Raw genomic sequence first — 24,714 nt, 5'->3', positions numbered from 1 at the left:
CTGCCCACAGAAAGCTTATATTACAGTGAGAGAATGACTCAAAAGTATGTCAGAAGGTGATAAGTGCCATAGGAAGAAAATTGAACAAGGAAGAGGAACAGGGAGCTGGCCTAAGTCTTCCCTGATGAGCATCTATAAGAAGAGGCCTGGGTACCCTCCTGTCAGCCCCATATTGACAGCACCTGCACCAATCTATCAAGAAGAAGGGGCTATCCTTTCCCTGGTGTTACCCCGCTCACCTCCTGAGCCCAATCCACTAAACGGAGCTGGCAGTCCAAGCACCTTCTTAGGAGTCAGGTGAGAAATTCAAAGAAGACCTGAAACTCATTCCTTCACGCCCTCCTTAGAGGGGGCAGGTGGAGAGCAAGATTTCCCATTTCAGGCCATCAAGAGCCTTTTCTTGCATATTTGTGTATATCTTTCCAGTCTTCCCTTGTCCTCTTCCTGCAGTCCCTGTCTAAGACAACCCCCCTACTTCTCCCTCAGGAAATTCTGCCTCTCCCCACCTGGAAAAAGAGTAAGGGTCCTTTAGCTAGCTCTCAAAGAGCTCTGGTCTCTTAATTGGAGGGACAATAGCAGACACCCACATCCCAGATTCTCCACCAATAAGGATGAAACCATTTTTCTCTTGAATTACTCATGTATCACAAATATTACTATCCAAGCAAAACACTGTCCAGCCTCACCTAAGTAGAGCATATTCCTCCTGTTCATGCAACTTTGACCACGCCCCCTTAGAAATAGCATGATCACGCATGGAACTTCACTCCATTCTGGGCTGCTTTGCATGTATAAAGGACACCAACCTGGGCTAAGAATGTCTCTTTGAACCACGGGATATGAAAATTGTACATCTGCCCTCAACTGATTCTTTCAGATTTCCAAATGTCTCTCCGACACTAAGAAATGCTTTGGAAAGAGAAGCTGGGGGCAGGGAAATTTGTTCCCAATTTACTCCATCACAGTAATAGTGACTTGACTTCCATTTTTCTGATTTCAAATCCCATTCTCTTTCCACGAACTCTGGTTACGCCACCTCCATAAATTCTTTCGGATATGCCATGCAATTCACTTGATTTATGAGACATGTTTGGTTTCATAAATATGAGATCAAATGTAAGAATGACTCCATGCAATTTGGAAAGGACTGGAGGAAGGAAAAATGTGTGTAAGAATATAAGAATGAGGCCAGGCACGGTGGCATGCCTGTAATCTTAGCAATTTGGGAGGCCGAGGCGGGTGGATCAACTGAGGTCAAGAGTTCAAGTCAAGCCTGGCCAACATAGTGAAACCTCGTCTCTTCTAAAAATACAAAAATTAGCAGGGCGTGGTGGCACACGCCTGTGATCCCAGTTACTCAGGAGACTGAAGCAGGAGAATCGCTTGAACCCAGGAGGTGGAGGTTGCAGTGAGCCGAGATTGCACCATTGCACTCCAGCCTTGGTGACAAGAGTAAAAAACAAACCAACCAACCAACGAACAAAACCTGTCTAAAAAAAAAAAGAATGTAAGAATGGTATGTAAGAATGACTCCATGCAATTTGGAAAGGACTGAGGGAAGAAAAAAGGATGATTGGGGGATTTGTCCACTTCTGTGGATTCTCTAGGCCAGTGGTTCTCAACTGGGGGCAACCCACTCACCCCCACCCTGCTTTTATCACATCTGGAGATAGAAGAGGGGTGCAACTAGGCTGGGTAAAGTGACTCATGCCTGTAATCCCAGCACTTTGGGAGACCGAGGTGGGCGGATCACCTGAGGTCAGGAGTTCAAGGCCAGCCTGGCCAACATGGTGAAACCCTGTCTCTACTAAAAGTACAAAAAAATTAGCCGGGCATGGTGGCAGGTGCCTGTAGTCTAAGCTACTTGGGAGACTGAGGCAAGAGAATCGCTTGAACCCAGGAGGGGGAGGTTGTAGTGAGCTGAGATTGCGCCATTGTACTCTAGCCTGGGCAACAAGAGTGAAACTCAGTCTCAGAAGAAGAGGGGTGCAACTAACATCTAGCAAACAGAGGCCAGGGGGTTTGCTAAACATCTACAATGAACGAGACAGCACCCCAAAATCAAGACTGTCACACAAGGTTGAGAGACTGCTCTAGACTTTGCCTTGTCCTTCTCAAGTGGACTCTTTCTGGCTGCTAATCACACCCTAGCATGTCACAGCACAAATGGGAAGAAGAAAAAGATAGAACAAGTTTGTTCTATAGAAACATCAGTAGTTTTGAAAAAAAAAAAAATCCAATCAAGGAGAAAGCTAAAACCATCTAAAATTTGTTTGATGCTGATAAGTAATTATTCACATCCTAAATTATCTCTGCTGCCTGGTTGCCATGGGAAATAAATTATAAATTTCTCAACGAAGCATCAGGGTCCTTCCTAGAAAGGCTGGGGAAGTAGATGGGATTTGTCCAGTATCCCCAGGCCTCCTTTGACAGGACTCGTAACTCACACAAGATGATAGACTTCTAGAGGGGGCCACATTAGGAAGGTGTGATTCTTTTTTTTTCTTTTGAGATGAAGTCTTACTATGTCACCAAGGCTGGAGTGCAGCGGCGCAATCATAGCTCACTGCAACCTCCGCCTCCCAGCTTCAAGCAATTCTCCTGCCTCAGCCCCCGGAGTAGCTGGGATTACAGGCGCCCGCCAACACACCAGGCTAATTTTTTGTACTTTTAGTAGAGATGGGATTTCACATGTTGGCCAGGCTGGTCTCGATCTCCTGATCTCAGGTGATCCACCTGCCTCGGACTCCCAAAGTGCTGGGATTACAGGCATGAGCCACTGTGCCTGGCCGAGAAGGTGTGATTCTTAAAACGACTCTGTGAGATAGATGCTTTCATTAACTACAGTAATTTTATTTATCGCTCTTGCACTGTCTCTCTTCTGCTCTCACCCCAAACCCCGTCTTTGGATCTTGAGCCAGCAGTGAAGCAGGGTTCGTGCTGGGCCGGCCTCAGGGTTTGGTTGCTCTGCCTAGGCCACCATAGATCTCATCTTAGTCAGCAGCTGGACACTCAAGTCTGATTCCTGGGCACCACGTTAAGGGTTGTGCTAAGGGTGCTGTGCAAAGAAAAAAAAGTAGGGGGGAAGGGGATGAGTTCCATTAATTGGGGCCTAGAAATGTGGTGAACATAGTGTCTAGACTTGACTTGGGCCACTTCTTAAAAATTAAGAAAGCGTTCAGGAAACAGAGGCATGGTAGGAGACCCCCTGGTCAGTGACACAGTCTCTGCTGCCTCCTTTCCCCTCAGAAGGATGGGCAGGAACTCAGCCTGAGCAACCAGTGAAGGCAGGGTTAAATGCCACAGCACCACTCAGCAGGTCACAGGGGCCCAGAACAAGAGCAGGTGGCTGTCTCACTCCTGCCAGGGAGGCGGGGGGGACCAATCCCTCCTGGCATCCCTCCTTCTCAGCCAGATTTGTGACTCACTACCCAGTCTGTCACTGGCTGCCGAGGGCTGGGGCATCCCACAGTCTCTCCTAGTCACTAAAATTCCTGGTGGGAGTTTATTGTCTTCGTGAGGAATTACCAGACAGCAAGCCTCACACACTGGGATTCTACTGGCATGGGTCTTTCGAGAAAAGTCAAGCTTGGCCGGTCACAAGTCCTCTCAGCCATGGTCCGTAAGGAAGGCGATCATTCCAGAAATATCTCTGAGATTCCTATTCTGTGCTTTTGAGTAAAGATGACATAAGATGCAGTCTGTGTCCTCAAATGAGAGAGAAAAGACAGCTCCGCTGAGGAACGCAGCACATGGACCCTGATAGCGAACGTGCTGAGTGCCCATGAGGATGGGCAAGTCACAGGCCTTCTGGGGCCATCCCAAGGGTTAGACGATAGGGAGGAAGCCAGGGACTCCTGGCTGCAAATTCATCTGCTAGTGGGCCTGCCTTGAAGAGCTTCTGCCACAAAACAGCAACTTCATCTTGCCCCAATTACTCTTAAACTTGAAACCAAATGCCTTTTTAAAATACCTTGGTGTTTCTATTTTATCATGCGCTTTCCCTCCATCTGAATGAATGTGGTTTTAATACATTTACATGGCATTTCATTTCAAAGACTGATCTTTGTTGGTTCTAGGTTTCTATGGTACCTAAGATTTCAGTTATGTTTCCAGAATTAAATAGTTACCAGAGACCCTGCCCTAAAGAAGTTACAGATTACGAAGACACAAGCCGACACTTAGCCAGCTGGAGAAGAACAGGCCTTTGATCTTCAGAGGAGCTTATGGCAAACACTGGGACAGCCCACTGGCTCCCCACAACACACACACAGGCACACACACACACACACGCACACACACACAGAGACACAGACACACGCAGACACACACATGCAGACACATACACACACACAGACACAGAAACACACAAAAACACAGAGAGACACAGACACAGAAACACACATACACAGACACACATGAAGACACACAGATACACATAGGCAGAGCTCCTCGGCCCCTGGTGATTCCTGGCCACTGTGGGACAGTCCTCCTGGCCTGCCCCTGGGCTCTCTTGATCAGCTTTCCTATCCAGATGGACTTTCTAACCAGGGAGTCACAGACACAACCTCTCTTCATGCACCCCATAGAGGTAGGATCAATAGGCCAAAATTACATTAAAGCAACAAAGATCAAAGCCAAAGCTTAAAAAGAAAGAGTGGGGGACCAACTGATGTTGCCAATAAAGCAGACAGTGTAAGAACCATTTCCCTCTTCCCTTCCTCGAAACCATAAGTCCATCACAAGCACCTCTAGCCAATCTTCCACATGACCAGCCCCAGAGTCCCTACCCTCTAACAGGCAGACACACCAGAGAGGAGGGACACTGACTCATTACAACTTTCCCAGGTTCTTCTAAATGCACCTAATGTGCCTTCATCCTGTTGAGCAGACCTAGCCACCTACACTGAGGATGTTCCCTTTCTCAATCAGGTCCAGCTGGAGGTGGAGCCAGGAGACTCCAGAGGGAAAGGGAGAGGGACTGAGGAGGTGCAGAAGGGGGGTACCCCTCAGGGTCTCATTGGGAACTGTGCTGGCCATCAGCAGGACAGCAGGAGAGGGCGTCAGGCAGGGTGGAGCAAAGCCAAGGCGGGCCTTCATCCCCAAGGCGGAGTCAACAATGAAGTTCCCAGTGTCACAGGAGCAGGACAAACTCCGGCCTCTCTGGATATCAAAGCAATCTGGGCCTGAAGGTGGGGAGGGGAGAGTGCACGGTCAGGCATGAGGTGCCACCTCCTATCAGGCTGCAGAGAGATGCTGCCCCTCAGTTGGAGGGGACACACTAGGGCCCAGAAGGGTGGCAGGGCCCCAGCCAGGCTACCTAAGTTTCACTATGAGGCCCCAGTTCCAACATAGAGACAAGATGGCACCAGGCACCAAGGCAAAAGCAGCCAGACACTGGGCCCTGACAGAAGGTGGGGAGACGGAAGGTCATGACTCAGTGGCAGCCCCCAAAGGGGAAGAGCCAAGCCAGAAGAGCATGTGGAGAACCCAGGGTGGGGAGTGGAGAAGGAAAACATCAGTCAGTGCAGCTGAGACACATTCAGGAAGGGAGCAAATGACAAAAAGTATACACACACACACACACACACACACACACACAAAATGGAACAAAGCCTCTGTGGGTAGAAGTAGGAACTTGGGGGAAAATGGGAGCTCAGTGTTGGACCCATAAAATGAAAGCAAGGACAAAAGCCGAGGGCTTGGGATTCATTTAAAATGTGAAGATACAGGAGCCTGTGCAGAAGACAGACCTGGCAGGTCACTGTGGCTTTAGTGGCCGTAATGAGCCTGTGGCTTTCCCGTCCTGGGACTCACTCAACCACACAGAGAGATAATAAATTTTTTCTCTATGACAAGAAAATTGAATCTATCTTCCAGTCTAACTAACCAGAGGTATAAGTGAAAAATAAGACTCTGTTCTATCAACTTCAATCTTTCTCTTCATTCTGAGATAGGTCCTATTATCTTCCTTTATGTGTTCAAGAGTGTGAGGAGTGTTAATGGATACAGTGTCAGTCATTCACCCCCGAGCTTTGGGGAGCCCTGGATTTTGTGTGTCAGCCACAGCATGAAAGTCTAATTGCTTCGGGGGGAGTATATGCTGGAGGCGGGGTGGAGCAGTGTTGGAAGAGAGAAGAAATCACCCCCACAGATTCTGGGACTATAGCTGATGTTCAGAAAAACTGGATGAACCCTCATCTGGTACTTTTCACTTTGTTATGTACCTCTGTAACCTGCACTAGAAAATAAGGGTGTCTACTAATTAGGGTCAAATAAGATATCCACTGGACAGCCCTTAATCCAGTGCCACAAAGGGAGACATGAGGTATTGCCTCCCCATCCCATGGGCCACCCGAGCATTTTGCACAGCTTTCAGCTCACCAACTGCAGGGAACTATGTGGTCAGAGCTTCAGATACTCAGAATGTCCTGCCAGGCCCTTGGCATGGCATAATTTGGTCAGACCTGTGCGTTCCATAAACCTCGAAAAGAGAATTAGGTCAACCGCCACCTCGAATGTTCCCTGTGCCCCATGCAGGGAGCATTTCATACCACGGCCAGGAGAAAGTGCTGCTCTTAAAGGGCTTTATTCAAGGCATCCTCATTCATATCGAGCTGTAGGATACTTGGATTTCTTTTTCCTGAGTCCAGATGAGGCCAGTTTCCCCAGCCCCATCCTGACCCATGTCCAGAGCTCTATATGGAAGTGAGCTCCTCAGGGCTCCTCCCCAACTCTGGGTCTGAATTTCTAGAGGCTCAGAAAGGAGGAAAGCACAGGCATTCTTCAAGAGCAATGCTGCATGAAAAATCAGGGGAATCCGCTGGAAATAGCGACCTTCTGCAAGGGAGGCAGGGAAGCCCCCGAGTATCTCTAAATGCTGCTATTGCTGAGTGCCTGCAATCTACCAGACCGTTCTGTTTTCCAGGCCAGCTAAATAAAGACGTGACCTATGCACACTTGTACTCCTTCCTGAACTGCCTCCAGGTGAGCACTCACTGGCTTGCTTCAAGGCCTGCTAACCCACCCTGTTCCTCTGTAATCAAAGTGTTTTCCCGCTCTCAGGTCAGCCCCTGCCACGGCTGGATGTCTTCCAACAAGACGTTGCGGACTCTCACTTCAGAGGTACGACTGTCACAGGCCTTTTGATACCATCTTTGATCATTCTTTCCCTGTGTTTGCTGCAGAGTTTTCACTGGGGATGGGATCCTGGCAGGGGGATGGTCTCCAAGCTGGTGAATAACAAGATCAAACCTTCCAGGTGCTTGGGGAGCCAAGAGAACCTGGTACACCCTGTCTCCTTCTGTCTCGCTCTGGGTCTGTCCTCTGCTGACTGTGTTTCTCAGCCACTGTCTCTCTCGTGTGTCCACATGTGTGCACAAACACTCCCCTGTGCACGCGCGCGCACACACACACACAGACACACACCTTTTAAAGCTGGTCCTAAGCATAGTTGTGGATTTGGAGAGAGTTGGTTGAGTTTGGCCCCTATGCATGACAGAAGTTCTCCCGAGGTAAATAAGAACCTTCCTCCCTTCTCTCAGGGAATCCATTGCTCAAAGAATATGATTTGCACTTCTTTCATGGATGGTGAATAATCTCTTTGTAAAATATTTATTGAGGCTGGACGCAGTGGCTTACACCTGTAATCCCAGCACTTTGGGAGGCTGAGGTGAAAGGATCACTTGAGGTCAGGAGTTTGAGACCAGCTTGATCAACATGATGAAACCCCATCTCTACTAAAAATACAAAAATTAGCCAGGTGTCATGGTGGGCACCTGTAGTCCCAGCTGCTCAGGAGGCTGAGGCATGAGAATCACTTGAACCCAGGAGGCGGAGGTTGCAGTGAGCCAAGATCGCGCCATTGCATTCCAGCCTGGGCGACAGAGCAAGACCCTGTCTCAAAAACAAAAATGAATGAACAAAAGACTTATTGAACATTTTTTACATAGAAAGCATATTTCAATTTTTTGAACTTGGAGAACACAAAAAAAATAAAGAAAAGTAACAAAGATCACCCAAAATTTCACCACCCAAAGTTAGTATATGTGTATGTCTTCCCATTACCACTTCCAGAGATCAATATATTTGGTTTTTTGCCTACATAGTATGAGAATGCACATACTCTGTTATGCTTTCCAGTGTTCATAAATTGTTTCTCCACACCATAATATTGAAACCATTCTAAAGTTTATACATGTGAATATATTATGATTTATTTCATCCTTTGGTGTTGGACATTTAGATTGTTTCCAAATTTATACTATGATAAATAGCATTGTGATGAACAATCGTATATCTAAAGGTGTAAGTCTCTGTGTACATCTCTATTCCCTTGAGACAAATTCCTAGAAGAATTACTGGGCCAAAGGGTATGTCCGTGTTTAAGGATTTGATCCGTATTGCCAAATTGCTCTCTAGAAAAGTTAAGCTAATGACACCTACCCATGACAACATTCAATATCATGGTTATCTTACTTTTGACAATCCCAAGGGTGGAAAAACTAGTATCACTAATTTACACTGATTCAATTCCTAAAGAATGTTAACATTTGTCTCACGTTCATTGGCCATTTGTATGTGACTAGAATTTAATGTGCAGAGCAGCTGTCTGCTGATGGCTTGGAGAAATGAAAGTAGAGTAGGATGGGGATGATCGATTTCTTTGTTCTGCCTGAATTATGTCACTAAAGTCAAAGTCTAGATTTCATGGAATTCTCCCTGTTTCATCTCTCTTCAGAGAGCAGAGCAACTCTCCAACACATTGAAAAAAATTGCAGCCAGTGAGAAATTTACAAACTTCGATCTTTTCTACATGGATTTTGCCTTCCATGAAAGTAAGTAGCTTTGTTTGGGTGTTGACAGAAGATGAAAGCAGCAGCTAGTTTAGGGCCTGGGCAGCTGGTTTTATACTGCTTTTTATAAGCCAGCAGGCCGCAGACTAGGCAGGGTTACTCCTGCCTATTCTGACACACTAATAGCTCTCAGTATTGAAAAAAGATAAAATGTGGGACTTTTTCTGAAAAGATTGGGCTCAGCATTACCTCTGTACTTCAACATCATTTTAGAATCCCTGATGCAATAGAGCCAGCGACTGGTTAGAAAGAGATTTGGGCTGGCAACCTACAGGTTAATGCACTCACTAACCTGTTCTTCCCAGGTTAAAAGCCCTGGTTACCTGATGGATGTGACAGAAATGAGGGATATGGTGGCACCTCTCACAGTGGGCCCTGAAATACCCAGGGACTCAAGAGCAGTGCAGATTCCCACACTCCATACAGGATGAACTTAATCAGAACCTCTAAGGGAGGGACCAAAGAACTTGCCCGTGGCAAAGTAATCAACCCATGTCCCAACTTTCTGGAAAGACTATTACTAAGTTTGTTTTTTAGCATTCTGTCCAAACACTGGAGTCACTGCTGAGGGGCCACACAAAAACAGGCATGATTACTATAGCTACTGATTTACCCTTTACATCTTGAGTCTGAAAAATTATTGCTTATTGACTGTAATCCTTCCTGATTCATTTTCATTGCTAAGCAATTTTTATACAAGAGCAAAGCCCCCTGTTGACTGCCAGATGAGATAATGCTAATGAAGGGTTTCACAGTGTAGGCGAAAGATGGAAGATTCCTCATCCAGAGTTTATCATCTCTGTCCCCCACCCCCAATGCCCCCATCCGTAGCATCTGGGTTGGAGCAGATGGCCATCATGAATTATCAAATATTACATTCGCTGACACATTTTGCATTGCAGACTCTAGTAGTTCAATTCCTAACATCCTTTCAACAAGACTGATCTCCCTTAACTAGATTTCCTGCCTAGGTGATACACATTTCTCTCATGGGGAGAGACATTTTGATAAATAACTTCTCATTAAAATGCAGAGTTGAAGACTCATTAATGAATTCCTGGTGTAAACAAATGCACCACCAAGTGATCTTTGATCATCATCAACCTTGAATATAGATAAAGTTATTAAAAATATAATAATGTCTAACACTCACATGGGACTTTCTTACTTTCCAGAGTGATCTCTAGCTCTGTCATTTATTATCTCTGGGACTGCAGGCAATTCTCTGAATATTTTAAACTCCCTTTCCAGCCCTGGAAATGGGGATACCATATCTTCCTAACAATTCTCTGTGATGATTGTATGAAGTAATGTGCCATCCTCCTAAATGTTATGCCTGTTACACAGAAAAGGTACCATTTCCTTACACCCTTGCTACTCAATGTATGCTTCTGGATAAGCAAAATCAACACCACCCAAGAGCTGGTTATAAATGCAGAATTCCAGGGCCCACTCCAGACCTACCTACCTAATCAGAACCTGCATTCAAACACAATCCACAGATCATTTCTATGCCCATTACAGTTTAGTAAATGGTTTCTGAGGCCGAGGTGGGAGGATCACTCAAGTCCAGGAGTTCAAGACCAGCCTGGGCAACATTGCGACACCCCATCTCTATGAAAAATTTTTTTTTTAATTAGCCAGGCATGGTGGTGCATGCTTGTAGTCCCAGCTATTCTGGAGGCTGAGATGGGGGGATCACTTGAGCCTGGGTGGTTGAGGCTACAGTGAATTGTGATCACATCACTGAACTCCAGCCTGGTTGACAGAGACCTCATCTCTATGAAAATAAAAATAAAGTTTAATAAATGGAGCTCTATAATGCCTCAAGAATAAGAGCTGGGTCAGTCATCAGATTTGTAAGTCCTGTTATGTGCCCAGAGCTATGAAGGTGCTGGGAACATAATTGTCAACAAAACAGAAGAGTCCTTATCTCTGTGGAGGATATAGAGAGAAGAGCTTTATTCTTGTCTGCCCAGAATTCCACAGCTGAACTGACATGCTTGGAAGCAGAGCCTCATCAGTCCTTTCTTGTCCTCACAGCAATAATAGACGCAGTGAAAAAGCAAAAAGTTGAATTAAGCTGAACTGAACATTCTACATCAACGTGGTAGAAGCCTCCTAGGCATTTCTCCATGGGGCCTTCTTCGTCTTCTCCTCAGGAAGTTAGTGGACACCCCACTAGGGAAGGCCTGTGAGAACAGTGGGACCACTGTGGGGCCCACCCCCATGAACATCTGATACCTGCATTTGATGTCTAGGTGCCGCCTTGTCCACCTCTGAAAGAGCTAGCTTTTCTGTCTGGTTTTTGGGAACTGTGGTAGTGTCCTGACTTAAGCTCAGAGTTGGGTACTGCAAAAGACATTTTTAACTTGAAATTTTAGCATTTTCCAAAGTCGCTGGAGGGATAATCCCCTCCAAGATCCATCCCCATGGGTGACCGCCCATGCCTGGGCAGCTCATCTTCCCAGAAACCCACCTCATGTGGGTACAATGTGTGGTTATAGAAAGAGCCCAGAATTTACAACTGTGTTCCTATTCCAGCTCAGACACAGAATAGCTGGGTAGCCTCAAGTGAATTAAATAACCACCCAGCCTTTGTTTCCTTGCATGTAGGATAGAAATAACTAACCCATGTAAGGATTAAGTAAAACAAAACTTGTAAAGTTGTAAGGACTCAATAACTGCTAGTGGCCATCCCCCTGCCCCCACCATCGTCAGTGTGTATGAAGCAACTCCTTCACTCCTGATGTCCAACCCACCCCCCAGCTCCATTCATGTCTGTGAAGTACTTTGAGTTCCTTCAAGGAAGGTATGGTAGAAATGCATCTCATTACCAAGAAGAAAAGTAATCTTTTATCAGAAATTAAAATCCTACAGAGTTATTTATTACGTCTGCAGTCCTGATAGTCCCATGAAAATCTCTCCTCTCATTTTGGTACTGTATGTGATCTGACCATTGTGTTAAAAATATTCTCATTTTTCATGATATTAAAATTCACAATTTCACATCCTTGTGACAGAGCAAATTGCAGTTGAGGGTCCCTGTCTCTTGAAAGTAGGCACAAGACCCGTTCATTTTCCACCCTGGCAGCCTCAGTCCAGCACTGAAAAGTGATTGCTCATCTCCAAAGACTCTTTTTGTCTCTTGCTGACTCATTCTCCAACTGGTTATGAACTAAACAGAGGCAGCAACTTTTCCTCCCTTCAGGAAATGCCAACTTGAGCAGGTGATATTCTTTTTCTTTGTCTGCACCACACCTCCCCACAGAGGAAAGAAAATGCCACTTGGCTGACAAAGCCATTTTTACACTGACAGTTTAAATATATCTCCAGCTGCCCTCAGCTTCCCAGATAGCTCAATTGGAGTAAACCTGGCTCTTGCTTCCCCTCACCATGAATACATTTGTGAAATCAGCCAATGACTTTATGGTGCTGACCAGAAAGCAGCCTTTTCTTTAAAATATCTGCTAGGGTTGCTGTTCATCAAACAGCTATCAAGTGTTTTATGAGTCTTCCTCCATTCTTTCTGTTACATCTTTGGAAAGCTGGTCGTTAGCCGTTTCTTTGATTTTACAAATAAACTATGTTAAAGAAGAAGAAAACAAAACAAAATACATCATGCTCCAAATCTCCACAGATCATCCATGATCATTCAAGAAACTTAATCCAGGTCTTCTGAAGGACAAATAGGAATTCATTGGTCTATTTTAAGTTATGGTCCAAAGTAGAAAGGAAACTGACCAACTTACCATGTTATCTTTGATTGGACCTCCCACTCTAAAATCATTCAAGGAAAAAGTAAAGACCAGTGTCTGGTATTGCATTTCTCCCAAGAAAGCAGAATTCATACTGAGATAAACAAAAAAAGGATCTTTCCTTTGACATTGGCCATGATACAGATAAAATCCTAAATAAACACTTGCCTGTGAGTTACTGAAGCTCCCTTAAGTTTTACTGTCCTGATAGCTACATGCATGTGATGACCCGTAGCCCTCACAGGCATAATAATCATATGGGGAAAAAAATGATGCTTACCTCTGTAAATAAACAGGGTGTAGTCTTAGTAAACTTGCAGCATTTTCTTTTAACACCTATTGTATTATTTTATATGGCAAGCAAGTTCTTCCAAAGGCTGGACTCCCTTGTAGTTGCCACCTAATGTAGGGAAGGGATGGGAGTTGACAGACAGGAATAATTTCCTAGCAGGGAGGAATGTGTTGTCATCGACATCATTTAGAATTGCTGGACTATGGTGATGATAAAAGGTGGACCTCTCCCACTGCTCCCAACCCTGTTCCTCTGCAAAGCTTGGCAAGTAAATATCCCTTCTCTTTCTTTGTGCTTTTTTTCCTGAGTTTTCCTTTTATAATCCCCACAATCATGGGATTGCTCAAGTCTCCAAGGGAAGGAGAAGGGAATGGTCATCTCTTCTCATTTTGAAAACACAGTATAGGTTGAATATCCTTATCCTGCATGCTTGGGACAAAAAGTGTTTCAGATTTTGGATTTTGGGGGATGTTTTAGGACTTTGGAATATATGCATTATATATACTTAGCAGTTGAGCATCCTACATACAAAATCCAAAGTTTTCCAATAGGCATTTCCTTTCAGCATCATGTTGACAGTCAAAAAGTTTTGAATTTTAGAGCATTTTGGATTTTGGCTTTTCGGATATGAGATGCTCAACCTGCATCACTAACTCTGATAATTGAATCATCTTGTTCCATGAAGACATCTATCAACACCTCTCTTTCTTTCTCTAAGGGCCATAGGTTTTAGTTTGGTAATTAGTAACTCACATAAAATGCAAATCAAAATGAAAATAGCCTAGAATTACTTTAAGCCTAGATGCCAAAATTGAATCACAGTCTAAGAAACTCCTGTATAAGCAAATCTCACCTTTGTAATATCAGGCTCCTAGTAAACATTCTTCTCAAGGAACACGATCTTGTTTAAACTGTGTTTCCTTAACAGGTTCAAATTTGCTGTCTACTGTGGATTTTCCAGAGCTCCTGATCACCATAATCCTTTTCTAGACTTTTTCTTAGCCATCTCAGGCATGGATTTTGATTCAATATGTCATTCAACTCTCTTTGCAGACATGGAGAGTCAAAAAGTATTTAAGAGGCTTCCTACCACCACTGCATCAGATGACACCAGGATAGTCCAGGTCAGGTCCTGGTTTGCTGTGCATCTATTTATTACAAGAGGACTCTGCCTCCATGTCTTATTCATCCAACTCTTCACAACTTTTTAGTAGATTCTGTCTGAAGTCTTGATTGGGCTCAATTCCCATTGGCTTGCTCTTATTAGCACACCTGGGAATTTTTAAATAACTGTCTTGTCTCAGAATACTGTAATAAAATACCATGAATTGGGTGACTTATAAACAACAAAAAGTTATTTCTCACAGTTCTGGAGGCTAAAAGTTTAAAATCAGGATGCCAGCATGGTCAGGTTCTGGTGAGGGTCCCCTTCCATGTTGCTGACTGCCAACTTCTCATTGTATCCTCATATGGTTTAAAAAAAAAAAAAGAGTGAGAGAGCCCTCTGGGGTTCATTTTATTTTTATTTATTTTTGAGACGGAATCTCACACTGTCGCCCCGGCTGGAGTGCAGTGGCGCAATCTCGGCTCACTGCAACCTCTTCCTCCCAGATTCAAGCAATTCTCCTGCCTCAGCCTCTCGAGTAGCTGGGATTACAGGTGCCCAACACCACACCCGGCTAATCTTTTGGTTTGTTTCTTTATTTTTGGGTTTTCTTTTGTATTTTTAGTAGAGACGGGGTTTCACTATGTTGGCCAGGCTGGTCTTGAACGCCTGACCTCGTGATCAACCCGCCTCGGCCTCCCAAAGTGCTGGGATTACAGGCATGAGCCACCACACCTGGCTGGGCATGAATTCATGGGCATGAACCCCATGATGGGGGCTCCATCTTCATAGAATAATTACCTATGCCATCATACTGTGGATTCGAGTTTCAACACAGGAATTTGAAAGGGACACAAACATTCAGTCCTTGCAACACACTGTTGGGATTTTCTTTCATTCTTTCTTTTCTTTCTTCTGTTAGCATCTGTACAGCATAAAGTGAAACCCAACTAAAAATAAAGGGAAAAGTGGGAGAAGGGACAAAATGTTCATCAAGAACTTTGGTGAAGCAAAAAGGAGCACAAGTAGAATGGAGATGATGTTATCTCTGAAGTCACAGAGGGGACGGGGAGGCTGACATTTCACCTGGCCTGGGTCTTTCTGCATCATTGCTGATTGTTGTTTGAGAGACTCCTGTGGGACTGCAAGGATAGACGAGGCAAAGATCATAAAAGGACAAAGAGAACTGAGAGTGGTGATCCTGGCTCTGCATTTGAAGAAATCTTTCCAGACGCCTGGTTCTCCATTAAGGGCAATTTGTTGGATGTTCAGATCAGGAATGGCAGGGAATGGGCTGGACAACATGCCTGAGCAGGCAGGGCCAGTATCGCAGCCAGCAGGGCAGTCTGGAACCCACAGGAGCTTCAGAGTGTCAAGTCCAGAGGGAAAGGTGGGGCAGCTAGAATTGAACCTCAAGAAGAAGGTTGGATTCCAAGGTCATGCACCCCCCCACACCCAAAAAAAAGAAAAAACAGGCAAAACAGGAAAAACAGGCCAGGCAAGCTGAAGACTGAACCAGGCAAGCTTCCCCAAAACTGTCCCTTTACAAGACACTATGGCCAAGGGCAAGAAAGATATTGTCGAAAGCTGCATGCTGGCTTGGCAGAACAAATAAACTTGCATGAGAGTGAGTGCTGTTTAAGCATTGCTGCAGCTCTGAGCTTCCTATTAGAAGAGCAGGTACCTACCATTCCTTCAGAGAGAAGCGTTATTTACCAGCATGCCGCAACTTCTCCCTGGAGACTCTGTGTGGCAGACACCACATAACACAGTGGACAGTGTCCTCAATTTGAGTTTTCAAGAAATGCAAAGGCCACTTTTCAATAGCTGCTTCTTCTAACAGCCTCTAGAAGCATAATATGAGGCTGCGGCTCAGGGGCAGTCTTTCTGCCAGAGAATAAGCTAACAGGGGCTGGAGATTCAGTGTGTAGGACTCCAAACCACTAGTATGAATTTTTTCCTGAGCTTTGAGAAGGGAAGCATTATCCTCAGCCCCTGGGGAATGGAGGCTAAGTAGTAAGTGGGGATACCATGCTGGAATATTAGGACTAACTGCAGAAGCAGCCTTGTATTGACTCAGCCATGGGAAGTCCAGCCCCTCTTGTCCAATCAAAGCCCCTGACAGAATTTCCATCCTTACTTTGGGATGAGAAGGGGAGAAACAGAGGGCACAGACCTATGTTCTTGAGTTTTCTGGGGAATGAAGAGTAAAGAACGGGAGGAATCTTAGTTGTGCCTGCCCCCATCACTGGACGCTGGGAAAGTGAGGGCGTAGCTTCGCCAGGAGCAGCTGGCTCAGATGCTGCTCTCTGGAGGCTTCCTAGGGATTTGAAGTTTCCTTGAGGAGTTCTTACTGACTGTATGATGGAATGATGTAGAGTTAATTGTGCTGCTGCCTTAGAGCAACTGACATTCTTGGTCTCTCACCCCTGTTGAAGGACAGTTTCATTGCTTTTCATCACTTTGGGGTTCATAATATTTTTTCTGCAGCCATACTCCCTCTAACTGTGGTGATGAGATAATTTTATGTAATTATATTCCTGACATACTGTATGATTTTTAAAGGCAAGTGCTTGACACATGCAGGCAGAGTCTGCAAATGGCAACCCATGAAAGGGGATGTTAACAAAATGTTTGACTTTCTCCTACTGTAATACCATCCTACCGCACCACCGAAAAGTGACATGTACTGAAATAGGTGTTGAATATTTTAGAGCTCACCTTTTCCTACTGCCCTCCCTGCTACACAAACCACATTCATCCAACATTCTCATGTATTCCCTTCCTGAGTTAGAAAAAGCACACACACACACAGTGGGAAGATTTTTTATGTTCAGAAATCCCCCAGTGCAAGAGAGCAGCTCAGAGACAGCCGTGGCTGAGTCAACATGGGCCCGGGAGGGCATAGGCAGCTCTCATGTCCTTGTCCTTGGATGTTGGCCGTTGCTTGTGCAAGTGTGTCTGTAACCCTCTCGTTTTGTGTCCTGCAGTCATACAGGAGTGGCAGAAGAGAGGCGGACAGCCCTGGCAGCTCATCGAGCCCGTGGATGGATTCCACCCCAACGAGGTGAGCGCAGTCACATGGTGGCTGCCGAAGGTTATTGGATGGTTTGTTAGTTTTTAATTATGCTTACACATTCATGTGTTTATTTTTATCCTGTTTTGTTCCAGAAAGAAAGGATTTGAGGTAAGGTACATACACGTATAAGATAGAAGATTTAATGAAAACAAAGTGAAATTTGGGACAATAGGAAAATAAAGTAGAAATTATACTTGGATTCCTGACTTAGTTTCTATAATTCATAAAATATGTGCAGGGCAGTCCTGAGAAACTGCCAGAAGGGCAGCTCTGTGCAATGCTAAAAGGGGCATTAAGCCATGGCTTCCATAAGATAAGAAAAATAAATCAAGCACTCCAAAAAAAAAAAAAAAGAGGAAAATAACAAGGATTTTTTGGAAGTGAGACCCATGAGAAACGTATTCTATGGTCTTCCTAGAAAGGGTGCTGTATAGGAGGAGAACAATGTCCTTAGCGGTATCCTACAGTAAGAGCTGTTTCTATCGAGGATCCAAAGTACAGTTCTGTAAAGTAGCTCTCCTCTGGTCTCTTCACAAAGCAAGGGGAGCCAGAGGGTGGGACTGTGTCCCCTCCTGGCTCCACTCCCATCCCATTATTCTGGCTTCAACCAGAGAAGCTCTACTTTTATCTGTTGTATGTCCTGGACTTGCTCATGACATTTCTTTATTAAGAAGAAGAAGAAAAAGAAGTGGGGGAGTTGTTCTGCCACTTGTAAAATGTAGAAAGCTGCTCCTCTATGGGGAGGGATGGGCCATTTACTCTCAGGCAATCCCTCATCACTAGAACCTTTCTGCTCCAGCAGTTAGGGAAGCACGGTGTGGCTACCAAAGGGTACAAACGTGAGGGGCATGCCTGAGGATGCTCCCTGGCTGGCCATCGAGACCCAGGCCACAAGAGGGCTGATTGTCCCCTCAGGAGCCTGAATGAAGGTAAACACAGCCTACCTTCCTCCAACTCTAGGCTCGACCAGTGCTCATGCTGGGGGTAAGAATCACCTCAAAAGGAACTAGAAGGGTGCCCACTCTCCAACAAATGAGTAAAAGTGGTGTCCCACAAATGCTGAGCAAATTTTGAAGTAAGTATTAAATGCCCACCTCACAGATTTAAATAGCCACACACACAAAAAAAAATCAGAATAATGCCCTCAGAATTTCTAACCTTCCTGTGTATCAATTGGATGAGTTGATCAAAGAAAATTATTGGCTAGATTCTGGTTAAATATCAGGGTCTATTCCCCAAAACATGATGCCTTTGGTTTTAGAAGAGTTTGTGTATATCCCTTCTTTCGATTTTTTTTTTTTTTTTTTTTTTTTTTTCGAGTCAGAGTTTCACTCTTGTTGCCTGGGCTGGAGTGCAATGGCGTGATCTCAGCTCGCTGCGACCTCCGCCTCCTGGGTTCAAGCGATTCTCCTGCCTCAGCTTCCTGAGTAGCTGGGATTACAGGCGTGTGCCACCAAGCCTGGCTAATTTTGTATTTTTAGTAGAGACGGGACTTCTCCATGTTGGTCAGGCTGGTCTCGAACTACCAACCTCAGGTGAGCCACCCGCCTCAGTCTCTCAAGGTGCTAGGATTACAGGCGTGAGCCACTGCGCCTGGCTCCCTTCTTTCTAGCAGTTATTAGGTAGCAATTCTTGTCATTCTCTGCACAGAGTAGCATCTTACCCTTCTGATTCTGTAGACAATGGGCATATGAAAAGATGGTCACGTAGAGTATCAGGAACAAACTAAAAAGAAGAGGATCAAAGACAGCTTTGTTTTATCCCCCAGCATATATTTATCCCATCTATCAAATGACCATTCTGTCCCTGACTCTTAAAATGATTTTGAGGTTCAAGGTCTGTCAAATTGGGGCTCTGTCTTGCACTCAAACAGTTTCACTATATGTGGTTATTGAAAACACAGTCAAAAGCTGAAAATCAATATGTGCCATAATCTTATGCTATTCCTTCAAGATTTGTTCACATGCTGGTAGCCGGTGATCAAGGCCAAGAACAGATAGCCAGGCCTAAAGCCTGCCTATTTATCATGTATATTGAGCTGAAAAGTCCAGATTGGCAAAGTGCCATCCAAAACTATTTATTGAGTGACTACCCAGTGTCAAATGCAGTGAGAATTCAAAACTGAACAAGAAAACGCCCTGCCATTTAAAATTATAGTATAGAGTAGGAAAATGATGAGTAAACAGACAATTAAATATAAAGCAGTAAATGCCTCCAACTGTGCAAGTACAGAACACCACAGAGCATTATGAGGTAGGATGGGAGAGAGAGGTGTTCAAAAATGTTTTCAGGCCGGGTGGGGTGGCGCACGCCTGTAATCCCAGCACTTTGGGAACCCGAGGTGAGTGGATCACCTGAGGTCGGGAGTTCTAGACCAGCCTGACCAACATGGAGAAACCCCGTCTCTACTAAAAATACAAAATTAGCCAGGCATGATGGCGCGCATGCCTGTAATCCCAGCTACTCAGGAGGCTGAGGCAGGAGAATCGCTTGAACCCGGGAAGCGGAGGTTGCAGTGAACCAAGATCGTGCCATTGCACTCCAGCCTGGGCAACAAAAGCAAAACTCCATCTCAAAAAAAAAAAAAAAAAAAAAGTTTTCAGAGGAGGTGATGTCGAAACTAAGACCATGAACTAGTAGAGTGAAGGGAGGCAAAGAGGGGTTGCAGGAAGTGTTTTGAGCAGAGGCAACTGCATGGACAAAGACCTGAATATGAAAGAAAGCATGGCATTTTGGAGGAAATAAAAGGGCTCGGTGCAGCTGGAGAGTATGACCGTGGAGTTGACAGAGGGAGAAATGTACTGCTTATTAAGGAACCAGATCATGGAAGATCTGTCTGGGGCTTGACCTTGGTCCTGAGGGAGATGGGGAGCCACTGGACGTTCTCAAGCAAGAAAGAAATAGCCCGACTTGTGATCTAAAAAGACGCCTGTAGTAGTGGCGTGGAGGGTGATTTGGTTAGGAACTAGTCCAGAGAGATGGAGACAAACAAAAGGAAAAGTTGTATTTTAAAAAGATTTTTTAAATGACCAAACACAGAGTCGCAGGACAGCAAGGCAAGTTCTTATCAGAGATTTTACTCAAGGAATCAAAGTCAAGTGCATCCTGGAGTCAGTATAGATCCTGCCCACTCTCCTCCCACATTCTCCACAGCAGTCACAGGCCAATGGAAAGATGGCCCAGCATGATTCCAGATCATCAGGTGATTGAATAAAGCATCACGCTGTATTACAAGAAGCTAACTTGATGAACCGTGAAACCACTTCTGGCTTTACTGTCTTATGAATTGGATGTATTTATATACAACTTAACAAGAAAGTGGGCTCTGAAAGACGTTCAACTACAAAGGAAAATACCTGGAAAAGAACCTCTGTTAACCAGAAGATCCTACTTAATCAGAGCACCCATTCCCTAACATGCTTCTGGAATAGATATTATTCCACACACATGCTTAGTAGGGGAGCTGATGACCTCCTGGGCTGCCAAGGTTGTGTGAACTAGCAGGAGGAGGGTGTCTCCATCCTCCCATCCTGAGAACAAATGCTGGGGTAGAGGGTATATAATAAAAGTTTCCACTGGTAAAATGAATTAGCTTGCATCCATCTGATGGCATACCATGCACTGAATAACCCCATCTACTAAAAATACATAAATTAGCCAGGCGTGGTGGTGCATGCCTATAGTCCCAGCTACTCAGGAGGCTGAGGCAGGAGAATTGCTTGAACTTGGGAGGCGGAGGTTGCAGTGAGCCAAGTTCGCATCGCTGCACTCCAGCTTGGGCAACAGAGTGAGACTTCGTCTCAAAACAACAACAACAACAACAAACAAACAAAACAAAACAAAACAGATACACCTTTAGTGACACAGAAATATGTTTATAATGTAGAGCAAAGTAAATATGATAAGACTACAGATTATAGGAGCAATGACTCAACTATATGCATTTGTCAAATTCATGGCACTGTTTACCAAAGAGAGTTCATTTTACTGTGTCTAAATTCGACTTCAATAAGAGCAGATTACAAGATGATATTCAAGAGGAATCCTGTGTGTGTGTGTGTGTGTGTGTGTGTATTCAGATATAAAATCAGGGCCAGGCGCATTGGATCACACCTGTAATCCAAGCACTTTGAGAGGCCAAGGCGGGCAGATCACCTGAGACTGGGAGTTCGAGACCAGCCTGGCCATCATGGTGAAACCTCGTCTCTGCTAAAAATACAAAAATTAGCCAGGCGTGGTGGCATGTGCCTGTAATCCCAGCTACCTGGGAGGCTGAGGCAGGAGAATCACTTGAACCTGGGTAGGCAGATGTTACAGTGAGCCGAGATCACACCACTACACTCCAGCATAGGCGACAGAGTGAGACTCCATCTCAAAAAAAAAAAAAAAAAAGATACAAAATCAGAAAGGCTCTACACCCCATGTTAACAGAGGCTGCCTATTTTAATTACAGATGAATTTTATTGTGTTTTATTCTTTTTGCTTAAGTGGGTTTTCAGCTTTTCTAGAATGAACAGGTTTTGCTTTAATATTTTAGACTATGAATAGAGAAGCATAAAAGAATATCTGTTGGGGAGGCTGAGGCAAGAGAATTGCTTGAACCTGGGAGGCGGAGCTTCCACTGAGCTGAGATCTGACCACTGCACTCCAGCCTGGGTGACAGAGCAAAATCTTGTCTCAAAACAAGAAAGAAAAAGAAAGAAAAAAAGAAAAGAAAAGAAAGAAGAAAGAAGGAAGAAGGAAGAAAGAAGAAAGAGGGAGGGAGGGAAGGGGGGGGAAGGAAGGAAGGAAGGAAGGAAGGAAGGAAGGAAGGAAGGAAGGAAGGAAGGAAGGAAGGAAGGAAGGAAGGAAGGAAGGAAGGAAGGAAGGAGAGAGAAAAAAGGAAGGAAGGAAAGAAAGAAAAGGAAAGGAAGGAAGGAAGGGAAGGAAAGGAAGGGAGAGAGAAAGAGAGAGAGAGAGAAAGAAACTAACTTGGATAAAGAGAGGAAAGGGTAGCTGTGCCCTGCCCTGTGCAGTGCCTCGTGGAAGTTATAACAGGAAATGGCAGTATGAGAAACCCACAGTAGGTGCTCAGTAAATATTTGTCAAATGAATGAATGATTACAGTGGATCATTTTATCACAAGTCTCTAGTTTAGTGATAAGCATGCCAGTCTCATTTCAGCTCAATATTTTCTCAATGCCTGCTCATAAATATTTTATTCCTTATTAGGGTGACAACCAACGAATTGCGTTCAAACCAAACAGTTAGCAAATGCTCAGATCTGAGCTCTTTCATTTTCGTTTCCCTCTCCTTGCCCTCACCCTGTCTCCTGCCTTATTAACACAGAGAGGGAACTAAATGCCTTGATGCCACATGACTGTTAGAAAGACAGCTTAGGTGTATCAAGTTGAAAGCCAATAACATAAAAAAGAAGAACCAGTAATTTTCCACAGACCTGGCAGCAGCCTCCTTTGTTGAGAAATGGCAGGAAAACAGCCACAAGCCCAGGCCTCTGTCTTCAAAGACCCTGATGCTTTGTGTGAGAGATGATCCGGCCCTCCCTGGGGCACTGGCCAGCTATGCAGGCAGCCTTTGCCGTGCTCCTGCGTTTAAGTGCAAAGAAGTATATGTGGGGTGCATATGGTGTGTGGTTTTGCTGTGTGTGTGTGTGTAGTATCTGTGTGCTTTCTGTGGGGGTGTCTGGGGGTGAGGTACGTGTGGTGTTTGTGTGTGTGTGTGGTATGTAGGGTGTGTGTGTGATGTGGGTATAGGGGGTGTGTGTGGTGTGTGTGTGGTAAGGGTTGTGTGTGTATGTGATATGTGTATGCGGTGAGTGTGCATGTGGTGGTATCTGAGGTGTGTGGGGGGTGTGTGTAGGATGTGTGTGTGGATATGAGAGTATGTGTGGTGTGGGGTGTGTGGTGTGTGTGTGTGAGATGCATGTGGTGTATCTGTGTGTGGTGTGCATGTGATGTATCTGTGTGGTGTGTGTATGGTGTGTATGTGGCATGTGGTGTGTGGTGTGTGGGGTGTGTGTGTGATGTATTTATGTGTGGTGTGGGGTTGTGAGGGGTGTGGTGTATGTATGTGTGGTGTGTAGTATGTGTAGTGTTTCTGTGTATGCTGTGTGGTGTGTGGGGTATGGGAGTGTGTGTGATGTATGTGTGTGTGGTGTGGGTTGTGAGGGGTGTGGTGTGCATGGTGTGTGGGGTGTGTGTGTGGTGTTTCTGTATGTGGAGGGTGTGTGATGTATGTGTGTGTGGTGTGGGGTTGTGAGGAGTGTGGTGTGGGGTTGTGAGGAGTGTGGTGTGTGTGTGGTGTTTGTGGGGGGTGTGTGATGTATGTGTGTGTGGTGTGGGGTTGTGAGGAGTGTGGTGTGTGTGTGGTGTTTGTGGGGCGTGTGTGATGTATGTGTGTGTGGTATGGGGTTGTGAGGAGTGTGGTGTGTGTGTGGTGTTTGTGGGGGGGGGTGTGTGTGGTGTGGGGTTGTGAGGGGTGTGGTGTATGTGTGTATGGTGTCTGTGTGTTATGCTGTGAGGGAGACACTGCATGGACATGACCGAGATTATGCAGTGGGATGAGTGAAGTTTGTGTCCACCTTAGAAGGCTCAGAACACATTAAAATGCTGGGGACTTTATGCAGTGACTGAATCAGGCCTAGTTTTCTCTAACTACTAAAATCTCACACATAGTCAGACACAGAAAGGACTTTGGATCACTTTCTGTCACCCACTCAATGTCCAGATGAGAGGGCTGGGCCCAGAGAGGGAGTTGGCCCTGCTGCCTATTAGGAAGGGGACTGTGAGCTGCCCTGTGGGGAGAAGTCGGGGATATCCCTGAGCATCCTTCCCAAACAATGTATTCCCGTCTTGGAGGCCTTCAGCAATCATATTTCTCATTGCTCAGCATTGAAAACCACTGTTGAGATGGAGCCATCTGGAGTCTGCAGGCCTGGCCAGGTCCCATTTGCTAAATGAGGGCATGGTCTGCAGAGAAAGAGCGTCCTCCTCAAAGGCATGTTAATGACAAGCCAGACACTGGACAACCAAGAATGGACCCAGCTAACATCATGGGTAAAGGGAAACCTGATATGCGACAGCAGAACCAGAGAGCAAGTCTCAGGCTGGGAGAGCAAGAGTCGAGACTGCTGTGTATTAAGCTAAGGATTCCTCTCTGGCACTTCAGCCAGACTCCCTGCACTCACAGCCTGCCAGGATCCCCCCCAACCCAGTCAGGGACCCAGCCAGCCTCCACTCCCAAGCACCTGTAGTTCCCCAAACATGTCATTCTCTCCCACAGCTCTGAGCCTTTGCACATGCTGTGTCCTCTACCATTGCACTGTTTCCCCACATCATCTGTCTGCGGAACTCCTAGAAAATTCATCTCAGCCACCACCTTCTTCAGAGAGATCCCACCCCTTCCCCCACCAGACAGAAGTGACATGTCTTCCCTTTCCCATGTGTGCGTCAGCCTCCCAGCCCTCCCTGTGGGCTTGGTGGTGTCATTTTGCATGTCTGGTTACCTTACTAGGCTGAGACTTTCTGGAAGGAAGAACATACCATGTTCACCTCTAAAACCCAAGCCTTAGGCCTGCAGTAAATGCTAGCTGTCCATAGATGAATAAAAAGTGAATTTCTGATAAA

At 45.3% G+C, this 24,714-nt stretch overlaps 1 protein-coding gene across 2 annotated transcripts in view; it reads left to right on the top strand.

The window, feature by feature from the left end:
- Window positions 1-24,714, top strand: part of LOC105475872 (acyloxyacyl hydrolase) — a 206,135-nt gene that overhangs the window by 171,067 nt on the left and 10,354 nt on the right. For both annotated transcript variants that reach the window (XM_071095041.1, XM_011731433.2), the window contains exons 17-20: window positions 6,929-6,987; window positions 7,066-7,125; window positions 8,741-8,837; window positions 17,001-17,077. In XM_071095041.1, coding sequence (XP_070951142.1) covers window positions 6,929-6,987; window positions 7,066-7,125; window positions 8,741-8,837; window positions 17,001-17,077 — 293 coding nt within the window. The remainder of the gene's footprint in view (window positions 1-6,928; window positions 6,988-7,065; window positions 7,126-8,740; window positions 8,838-17,000; window positions 17,078-24,714) is intronic.

Source organism: Macaca nemestrina, chromosome 4, assembly GCF_043159975.1.
Source record: "Macaca nemestrina isolate mMacNem1 chromosome 4, mMacNem.hap1, whole genome shotgun sequence".
Lineage (NCBI taxonomy): Eukaryota > Metazoa > Chordata > Mammalia > Primates > Cercopithecidae > Macaca > Macaca nemestrina.
Note: the sequence above shows the minus strand (reverse complement) of the source record. Positions and strands in the feature narration are given on the sequence as shown.